Source organism: Theropithecus gelada, chromosome 10 (assembly GCF_003255815.1).
Source record: "Theropithecus gelada isolate Dixy chromosome 10, Tgel_1.0, whole genome shotgun sequence".
Classification (NCBI taxonomy): Eukaryota; Metazoa; Chordata; class Mammalia; order Primates; family Cercopithecidae; genus Theropithecus; species Theropithecus gelada.
Window position 1 is genome coordinate 56,485,185 of NC_037678.1, and position 10,729 is coordinate 56,495,913.

A 10,729-nucleotide genomic window follows, 5' to 3' on the forward strand; every position below is an offset into this window, starting at 1 on the left:
CAGTGAAAAGTAAAGCAGGGACCAGGCATGTTGGCTCACACCTGTAATCTCAACACTTTGGGAGGCTGAAGTGGGCGGATTACTTGAGGACAGATGTTCGAGACCAGCTTGGCCAACGTGGTGAAACTCCGTCTTCACTAAAAATACAAAAATCAGCAGGGCGTGGTGGTGCACGCCTGTAATCCCAGCTACTCCAGAGGCTGAGGCAGGAGAATTGCTTGAACCCAGGAGGCCGAGGTTACCGTGAGGTGAGATGGCACCATTGCCCTCCAGCCTGGGCAACAAGAGCAACACTCCACTTCCAAAAAAATAAAAAAAGGAAAGCAGGGTAAGAGGAGAAGCTATCTTCTTAAACAGGGTGGCCTGGGAAGGCCTCTCCAAGGGGATCCATAGTGAGAAGGGACCTAAAGGGTACGAGAGAAAACGACCACCCCAGTGGTAGAAACGGCAAGGCCCCGTGGTGAGCAGGACTGGGGTGAATTAGGAATGGAAGAGACCTGAGTGATTAGAGTGAGTAAGAGACAGGACTGGGAGGAGATGTGGTCAGCAAACCAGATCATGTGGTTTCCTTCTGGCCTTGGAATAGGTCTGGGATCCTTTTCAAGGCCTTTACACACTCACACCCAATGTGAGAGGCCTTAGTGGTCTCTGAAGCCAGACCCGTCTGTACCCCTGGGAGTCCTGTTAAAAACATGTAAGGCTCATGCTTACAACCCCAGCACTCTGGGAGGCCAAGGCAGGAGGATCCCTTGAGACCAGGAGTTTCAGAATAGCCTGGGCAATACAGTGAAAACCCATCCTTTAAAAAAATAATAATAATTAGCTGGGTGTGGTGGTGCACACCTGTAGTCCCAGCTACTCAGGAGGCTGAGGCAGGAGAATCACTTGAGCCTAGGAGTTTGAGGCTCCATTGAGCCATGATCGCACCACTGCACTCCAGCCTGGGAGACAGAGTGAGACTTTGTCTCAGTCAATCAATAATTAAAAATAAATAATGAAAAATAATAAACAGATGTAACAACCAGTGCAGCTCAGATGGCCAATCAGAAAGGACGCTGACCATAGCCTGGAGCAGGACCCTAGAAACCCTGCCATGCCAGGCATTAACTCCTTCGTGGCTTGATTGTGTCAAAGTTGGGAGGCTGCCTGGGGAAAAGGCTGAGGCAGCAGGGAGGGACTTGGGGGGCTCAGTGTCAACAGCTATTTAAACCTTTTTTGGAAGTATTTCAATATTTTAACAACGAGTACAGCCCTGCCTACTCATTATTCCAGTAGTATCTCGAGCTGGTCACAGGAAACACAGCTAGCCTTGGCTCAACTCTACCAAGTTCACCAGGCTTTACAATCCAAGGGGTCCGAGATTCTGCCTCAATTGCTTTTGTTTAGCTGCGGGGGGAGGGTGGGGGCACCAGAGCTGCCATCCAGAGTGCCACCTGGTGTAAGCTCCGGGGACTGGGTGGCAGCAGCACGCTGAGGTCATAGCAGCCGTGGAAGGCCTCCTCCTCCAGTCCCTCAGCCCCTTCTCACTACTTGCCAAGCCCCCTCCTCCTCACTGTATAAATATCTTAGGTGACAAACGGCTACCCCAACCCATCTGTTTCTTTGTACAAATGTGTAGCCAGTTTGGAAACGTGATTTATAAATATTGCCTTTGCAGCCAGGGATTGACACTGATGTATGTCAGGCCAGATGGATGGATGCAGCGCTGGGCACAGATCCCACCTAGAAGGGTGGGGTAGGGGGCTGGGGTGGCCAGCGGCTTCCCCAACTGAAGCCAGCTGCTGCCCAGGAGGGCAACTTGATGCATTCAGGGATGATGCCTGGGGATTCCCCTTCATGGGGTGGAGGAGTGGTGGGGACCCGAGTTCCCAGAACATATGGTCCCATGGCCCGAGACAGCAACCCTGAGAGACAAACATCCCTGTTCTTGCTTGGCAATCTGAGGCTGAGCCAGAGCCAGCCACTCATTTCTCAAATCTGCCTACTTCTCTGTGCCTCCACTACTACTATTATCTCACACCTAAAACACGCGAGAGCTTCCTGGCTGTTCTTCCACATTGACTCCTGCATTTTAGATGATAAGCTCCTTCAACTAGAACACAGGCCCAGCAAAGACAGGGACCGCATCCATCCTGTCCATTGCAGTATCCCCAGGGAGGACAGATAGAATAGTCCTGACAGACAGATGGTGCTCAATTCCTACTTGCTGTTGAATGAACGGGTTTGTCACTAGGTCACTTCTTTGCTTAAAGCCCACCAATCAATGGCCTCCTGTTGCATTTAAGAAAATTATCCAGATTCTGGCCAGGAGTGGTGGCTCATGCCTGTAATCCTAGCACTTTGGGAGGCTGAGGCAGGCAGATCACTTGAGGCCAAGAGTTCGAGACCAGCCTGGCCAACATCATGAAACCCCGTCTCTACTAAAAAGTACAAAAATTAGCCAGGCGTGATGGCAGACGCCTGTAATCCCAGCTCCTCAGGAGGCTGAGGCAGGAGAATTGCTTGAACCAGGAGGCGGAGGTTGCTCTGAGCCAACATTGCGCCACTGCACTCCAATTTGGGTGACAGAGCAAGATTCTGTGAAAGGAAGAAAGAAAAGAAGGAAGGGAGGGAGGGAGGGAGGGAAAATGACCCACATTCCTTACCACAGCTTCCCAGGCTTTCCACAATGAGCGCCTGCCTCCTCCTCCAGCCTCGTCTTGACTCATTGTAGCTATTACCCTCATTCCTCCAGCCACAGAGGACTGAGTGTCCTCTCAGTGTCCCAGGTCCCTGAGTGTATTATGCTTCTTCCAACCTCAGGACCTTTGCATGCGCTGTTCCCTCTCCCTAAACTCATTGTTCGGGCTCAGGAATCATATCACTTCTTCCAAGAAGCTCTCCCCGAACTCCTAGACTGGCTCAGGTCCTCTGTCATGTGCTCTTCCTATATTCTTCCTTCACAGCACTCACCATGGTTTATAATTGTTAACTAAATTGTGGGTTTGTTTGATTAGCATTGTTTCTCACATGAAAATATGAGCTCTGATCCAGGACCAGCAGTGAGCTGACTTAGCTCTCTATTGTTTTCTCAGTGACTAGCGTGGTACCTAGCACATAGTAATTAATAAAGATTTGTTGGATGGAGGCCAGGCATGGTGGCTCATGCCTGTAATCCCACCACTTTGGGAGGTTGAGGCAAGAGGAGTCCAGGAGTTCGAGACCAGCCTAGACAATATAATGAGACCTCATCTGTACACATACACACACAAAAAAAACTTTAAAAATTTAAAAAAAAATTAGCTGAGCATGGTGGTGCACACCTGTAGCCCTAGTTACTCAGGAAGCTAAGGTGGAAGGATTGCTTGAGCCTGGGAGGCCAAGGTCACAGTGAGCTGAGGTCACACCACTGCACTCCAGCCTGGGTGACAGAGTGAGACCCTGTCTCAAGAAAAGAAAAAAAAGATTTGTTGGATGAATGGAAGGAAGGAAGAGTGCTTTCAGTGGAAAAATTCAGACAAGTCACTTGTCTCTGAGCCACAATTTCCATATATACAAAATGGGAATAATACCACAACTCTTAATAGGTTGTGAGGATTAAACATTACTATGTATTTCAAATATGCAGACAGTCCTTGATGCATAAAAAATATCCATTCAGCGCAAATGGGTCCCATGCCATTCCCTCTTTCTCCCATCTTGCCCTCCAGCCCCCTTTCTTCCCCTGCAGAAGGCAGATTTTTCCCAGCTGGGGTTGACGCACCCTTTGGTGGGAGAGCTAGAGTTCAAGCCTGAGTGTAGGCAGTTTGAACTGTCGAACTTGACTCAACTTTGCCAAGTTCCCAAGGCTTTCCAACCCAAGGGGCCTGCAATTCTGCCTTAATTGCTTCTGTTTGGCTGAGGTGGCCACCAGAGCTGCCATCCAGTGTGACCACCCCATGTAAGCTCTGGGGATGGGATGGCAGCAGAGACCTGAGGGGCTGACCGGAGACCACTAGTTCTCCCAAAAGCTATGGTTCATTCAAGGATTGCTCTTCAAGACTGGCTCCGTGCCAGCCCTGGCTGGCCATGCAGTGGAGAAACAGGCACACACTAACTTAACACAATGTGACAAGTGCTGTAACAGAACTGTGCATGGCACCTGCGTAGTCAGAGCAGGGAGAGGGGGAGCCATAAATCCTTCCTTCCCAGGGAAGCGGAGAAAGGAGGCCACAAGAAAGGAGGTGGCATTTAGCTGGAGCATGACGGATGAGGAATTTGCCCAGGCAAGAAGGTGAAAAGGGTGTTCCAGATAGCGGGAACTTTATGAGCAAAGGCAGGGCGGCCTAGACAGGGAGCCAGCAGTGGGTGCAGCACAGGGAAGATGGGGGCGGGATCTGAAAAAATATTAACCAGCATTATTGAGCCTTTCTATGGGCCGGGAACTTTTCTAAGGGTTATGTGTGAATTACACCATTTAATCCTCACACCTGCATGATACCCTTTCTGAGTTTACAGACGGGTAAACTGAAGCTTAGAGAAGCTCAGTGGGTTTCCCCAGCTAGTAAATGATAGACTTGCATTGTTTTTCAACATTTTAATGGAAATTCTCAAATATATGTAAAAGGAGATAGGCTAATGGCATGAACCCTCATGTTCCCGGCACCTCGTGGGCAGCTTCCAACTCATGGCCAGTTTCGCTGCATCTGGACCTGCAGTCCACTTCTGAGATGTGCCAAAGGCCACAAGTCAGACCTTCCCAGGGCTCCTTCTGCTGCATAGCATCCGTGATGAGAAAGGCCAGATCTAGGGTGCTGAATTGGGGGCGTCTGGGGAAGGGGCTGGGTTAACTGGGGCCACGAAGCAGGGCAAGGAACCCAGGCTGCCAACAGATCTCCCAGATCTGGCTCTCAGATTAGAAAGAGCAGACTGAAGACCGCAGGGAGAAGGAGGACTGAAGGTCCCCAGCAGGAAGGCAGGGCCCCCTTTGGCAGAGTTGGCTGTGAAGGGCGGGGCAGCAGCCTTCAGAGCTCTGGGCACTTCGTCCCCCTGCATGTGCAGAACTGAGAGGGGCCATCAAAATGACAGAGGGTCAGGTGGCCTGACTCCTACAGAACAGGTGTGAAGAAGGCAGGAAGGGCGGAGAAGGGGGTGCCACCTGTCACCTCAGCCTGTGATCCAAGGCCAGCCACCATCCCCCTGCGTCCTGCCTGGCTTCCCCAGTGACAGGCTGAACTAGTGCCATGAGTTCCATTTGTATTTGTTCACTGTCCTCTCTGGCCGCCTGTGTGAAAAAGAAAGATGTGAAGAAGAAGACCTCGACACTCCAGGGCCCCTCATCAGGCCCCTCACCACGCCCCCAGCCCTCTAGGCTCAGCCTCTTAGGCAGAGACTCCTTGTCAGGCTCCAGGACTCTCAACTAGCCTTGGGGTATGAAAGACAGAAAGATCCCACAGCCAAAGGCAGATGCTGGCTGGCCTTCTGCCTTCTGATGACCTGGTCCCTTCTGATGACCCAGGACTTGTCAGGGCCCAACAAACCACAACCCAAGGACCCTATAGGACTCCTAGGGTCAGAATACACTGGGAAGCTGGGGTGGAATCTAGAGCAAAAACAAACTATTGAGACAATATGGAAAAAAAAAAAAAAAGACATAGCCGGGACAGGACCTTGGCCTAGCTGGGGACAGAATCTTAGAATAGCTGGGGACCTTGGCATAGCTGAGGACAAAATCTTAGGATAGCTGAAAACAGAATCTTGGGATGGTTGAGGACAGAATTGTGGGCTACATGGGGACAGGATCTTTGGGCAGCTGAGGGCAGACTTTGGGGGACAGAATCTTTGGGCAGCATGGGGCAGAATTTGGAGGCACCTTGTAACAGAATTTTGGGAGATCAGAGAAGAGACTCATGATTCCACTGGGAGGCTGTAGTTTGGGGCATAGGGAGGTAAATCTCACAGTGCAGTCAAGCGGTGGCTAGGACAAGGATGCTGACCCCCGGCTCCAAGTCACACCGCACCCCCTTCTTCTGGAACAGACAACACCGCTGCAGTGCACACGCAGCACGTGGGCTTCAACCGGCAGGAGCAGGACGTGTTCTTCCTGCCCATCCTGGTAGTGGACAGCGGGCCACCCACACTGAGCAGCACGGGCACACTCACCATCCGCATCTGTGGCTGCGACAGCTCCGGCACCATCCAATCCTGCAACACCACGGCCTTTGTCATGGCCGCCTCCCTCAGCCCCGGCGCCCTCATTGCCCTCTTGGTCTGCGTTCTCATACTGGTCGGTGAGTCCATCGAGAGCCACCCAGCCCTGCCTGATTGACCCCCATCCTGGGGTCCTGGGTTTCCTTCCTAACCAGCCCCCATGGGGCCTCAGCTTCCCTGTCCACATGAGGATGGGCTGGCCAAATGATCTCCAAGCTCTAACATGCAGCCCCCATGAGGAGTCTTCTAAGTGCAGAGCGGCTCCGCCACCAACTCCAGGGATGAGCTCACTGTGGCCCACCCGCTACACAGCCTAAACCTCACCCTAGCATATTTTTTTTTAATTCTCTTATGTGAATGGTCCCTTTTTAGTCTCTATGTAGGACTTTTAGTAAGAAGGGCTCTTGTGAACCTCACAACCGCATGGCCAGGCATATATTATCCCATTTTTCAGATGAAAGCGCTGAGGGTCAGAGAGGTTAGGTGGCTGGTGTAAGGGTACCGGATAGTCTTCGGATTTGATATTACGTCTTCTCACCCTGTGTCCTCTACTCCTCTAACTACACCACCTGCTATTAATCTAAACTGAGAGCAAAATCTCAAGTCATTGGTGGTGGGGAGGGGGGCAAAGTCTACACTGGTTCCAGCCCACTAGCAGCCATTTGAACCCCAAAGTGTCCCCAATGAAGAGGTCAAGTTTCGAAGCTAACCTGGATTTGAGTGGCCATATGCCACCTTTCACAGCTGTAGCCACCCAAGTACAGAAGGGCACTGAGGCCAAAGCTAGAGGAGCTCAAGGGAGGTCCAAGCGCAGATTCTAGCCTTGCTGTGCTCCCTGGGAGATGTCAGCTGCCTCCCCATGCCCTCGCTGCCGAGCACTGGCATGGCCTCTGTCCACCCTCTGAGGACCTGCCCAAGGCCAGGCTGTACCTCCTCAGGTCCCAGCAGAGGCCCTGGGCAGGCTTCTTCTAGTTGGGAAGCCCCCCTTCTCCCCCCACCCCAGCCCATGGCTCAGGAAACCCTTTTTCCAGAGGGTACACTTTAGAGCAGTTTCATTTTCCGAGGCAGTGCAAACAAATTTCTGCCTAATTGCCCACAAACGAAGACAGTGCACATCAGTGCTCTAAAGGTGACGGGCGGAATCGCTGATCAGGCCTGGCACATCTGTCGCCCGCCGCCCGCAAACCTCACCATCTGCTCCCGTGGGCATCCCCCTCCATAGCTCCCAGCCTCGGCTCTGAAAGCCATCCATCCATCTTTCCCACTTCTCTCCTGACACCTTCCTTCCCTGTGCCCTCCCTCCAGGCCTGTCCCCAGCTCTCATGCTCTTCCCTGTCACAGGCCACCTTGTTAGGTGGTGAGCAGGTGCCCTGCCCCATAGCCCTCACAGCCAGCCCTGGCCACTGGAGCTGTTTGGAGGAGCAACAAGAGTCCAGTGCCCAGCACAGTACCTGGTACATGTCTGTCCATCTGTCTGTCCATCCACCCACCATCATTTACCTATACATCCATCCAGTGAGTCCCTCCCATGTGCTAGACACTGAGATTTAGCAGTCAGCAAAAGAGACTTAAAAGCCCTGAGTAATTGAAAAGTCGGGGTTGCTAACACTGAGATGGGGGAGACTCGGGGTGGGGAAGGGGGAAAGATTAGTATTTCACCTTTGGACCTGTTAAGTTTGAGATTCGCTTGGTCAACAAGAGGACATGTTGAGTAGGAAATTGAATGTACAATCTAGATTTCGGGGGAGAGGTTCAGGCTGGAGGCTGAGATATGGGAATTGTCAGTTTCTAAATGGAACTTTTAAAGCCGTTGAGACCAAAGGAGAGCTCCAAGAGAGGGAGCATGGATACAGAACTGAGGTCTGAATCCTAGGACATCTGAGTTAAGGTAGGCGAGGAGAAGCCTGCTTAGAAGATTGAGAATGAGTGATCAGTGAAGTTGGAGGAGGAGGAGGAGAATGTGGAGTCTTGGAAATCAAGTGAAGAAAGCCAAGAGGGGACAAGCATTCATTCACTTACCCGTGTCCTCCATCCAACTCTTCCTTCAGTCATTCATTCACTCAACAAGCATGGTTCAGGTGCTCACTGCATGCCAGCCACCAAGATAGAGGAACATTTCCCAGGTCCTCAAGGGTAGCTTAGGGTGTGTGTATTGGGGAGGAGACAGACATGGTAACACAGCAGGGTCTGGTCTATGACAGAGCTGTGGCTTTCAAACTTGAGCTGCCTCTTCATGTTTGCAGGTCTGGTTAAAACACAGATCCCCCTCCACTGCCACAAGATCCGTGCCAGGATCCAAGGGTCTGCATTTCTAACAAGCTTCCAAGGGGATGCTGCTGTTGCCCAGGGGCTGCACTTTGAGAAACAGTATGATAGAGGAAGGAGCCCCGTCCTGGGGAATCTTGGAGGGGAAGGCACGGAACCTGGCCTGCAGCTCTCAGGGAAGGGTTCCTGCAGGCCTTGACCTGCAGGAGAACCAAAGGGCTGAGTAGGAGCTCAAGACTTCTGGTGTGGCAGAGGAGGGTGAGGGTGAAAGAGAGGTCAGGGTGAAGGACATCTTTCACTCCCCCAGTTCCGTCTGTTTCTCAGCTGCCTGCTACACACCCCCAGCACCTAGAGTCCTCAGAGAATATATCTCTTCATAGAGCTGAGAAGGGAGACCTCAGGCCTCAACACCCGGGAAAACCTTTAACACTGCTCTCCCATTGGCCACCTCCACCCCAGAGTAATCTAGCCTCGATTTGCATACCTCCCGAGATGGGTAGCTCACTACCTCTCCAGACACTCAGCTCAGTTTTGATTGTAAGAATGGCTTTTTGAACAGAAATCCAGGAAATCTGTAGGAACGTTGAGACTGGGCCCACTCTGCTGGCGGGAAGCGGGAGGAGATGGGGTAGAGGGTCCTCCTAACGCCGTGGGCGGGGCTTGGCCCTCAGTCGCCCCCTCTGTCCCCCTGGCAGTGCTGGTGCTGCTGATCCTCACCCTCAGGCGCCACCACAAGAGCCACCTGAGCTCGGACGAGGATGAGGACATGCGGGACAACGTCATCAAATACAACGACGAAGGCGGCGGCGAGCAGGACACCGAAGCCTACGACATGTCGGCGCTGCGGAGCCTCTACGACTTCGGCGAGCTCAAGGGCGGCGACGGGGGCGGCGGCGCGGGCAGCGGCGCGGGCGGGGGCGGGGGCTCGGGCGGGGGCGCGGGCAGCCCCCCGCAGGCCCACCTACCCTCCGAGCGCCACTCGCTGCCGCAGGGGCCGCCGAGCCCCGAGCCGGACTTCTCAGTGTTCAGGGACTTCATCAGCCGCAAGGTGGCGTTGGCGGACGGGGACCTATCGGTGCCGCCCTACGACGCCTTCCAGACCTACGCCTTCGAGGGCGCGGACTCACCGGCCGGCTCGCTCAGCTCGCTGCACAGTGGCTCGTCGGGCTCGGAGCAGGACTTCGCCTATCTCAGCAGCTGGGGTCCGCGCTTCCGGCCCCTGGCCGCGCTCTACGCCGGCCACCGCGGGGACGACGAGGCCCAGGCCTCCTAGCCCCGCGCCTTGCCGTCGGGGCGCGGCTGCTCACCCGCCCAGCACACGCCGGGGCCCCCAGGACAACGCGTTTCCCCGTGGACCCCCTTCCCTGCCCTCCCCAACTCTCCCTCGGCGGCCGGACGGAGGAGGACTTGCTGGGAGCGGATTCTCTCGCTCCTCCTCCTGTGGGGGTGCAACTTTGGGGCCCAGAGGTGTGGGATTCTGACCAACGGCATTAAAACTGAGGCGAAACCGGGCGCGGCGTGGCTCTGGGGTTAGAATGGGAGATGGGGGTGGCGTTGCAGAGTCGGGAAGGGGCGGGTCACTCAATCCTGGCCTGGGGGAGAATGCTGGAGGGAGCACGCCGCTGAGATGCCCCCACCCCAGGTTTCCCCCATCAGAGTTAAGAGGAAAGAAGGCTATTCATTTACTAAGCACCTACTGTGTGCTGGGACGCTGTACAGAGACCAGCTCAGTCGTCAGAGAAACCATGAGGTGGTGTCCTGCACGGAATAGAAGGGGAAAGGACCCCAGAGAAGTGGCTGTGACCCGTCCAAGGGCACCTGGCCAGCAAAGCCTCTGGCACTGGCCAGCTGCCTGGCCTCGGGCAAGTCACTTCACTTCTCTGGGCCTCAGTTTCCTCATCTGTCAAATGGGGTTAATAACAGAACCTACCTCGAAGAGTTGTGAGGCTGAAAAGGGTTCATGTGTCAAGTGGTTAGGACAGTGCCTGGCACATAGTAGGTGTTCAATAAATGCTAGCCTTTGTTACTATTCTTATCTTTGTGGTTCTTAGAAGCCTAGTGTGTCTGCCTCCAAGGTCTGAGCTCTCTCCCTTGCTCCAGATGCCCTTCCCCTTTTCCCTACATCTCCAAGGGGAGAGGAAAAGGTTGCAACTGTCAGCTCCTGATCCTGCCCTGCGTGGGGGATAAGGACACCCCCAGCAACTGTGGAGCCTTCAGGAGTCTCAGACCACACTGAAACACCAGCGGAGCCAAGCAAGAACAAGCTGGGTGACTCCAGGACTTGAGTGGATGCAAG

At 53.7% G+C, this 10,729-nt stretch overlaps 1 protein-coding gene across 1 annotated transcript in view; it reads left to right on the plus strand.

Annotated features, from left to right (window-relative positions):
• The window catches only part of CDH22 (cadherin 22), a 133,822-nt gene extending 123,354 nt beyond the window's left edge, over window positions 1-10,468 (plus strand). The window contains exons 11-12 of the mRNA XM_025399914.1: window positions 5,997-6,248; window positions 9,129-10,468. Coding sequence (XP_025255699.1) covers window positions 5,997-6,248; window positions 9,129-9,706 — 830 coding nt within the window. The 3' untranslated portion in view covers window positions 9,707-10,468. The remainder of the gene's footprint in view (window positions 1-5,996; window positions 6,249-9,128) is intronic.
• Window positions 10,469-10,729: the final 261 nt, after the last annotated feature.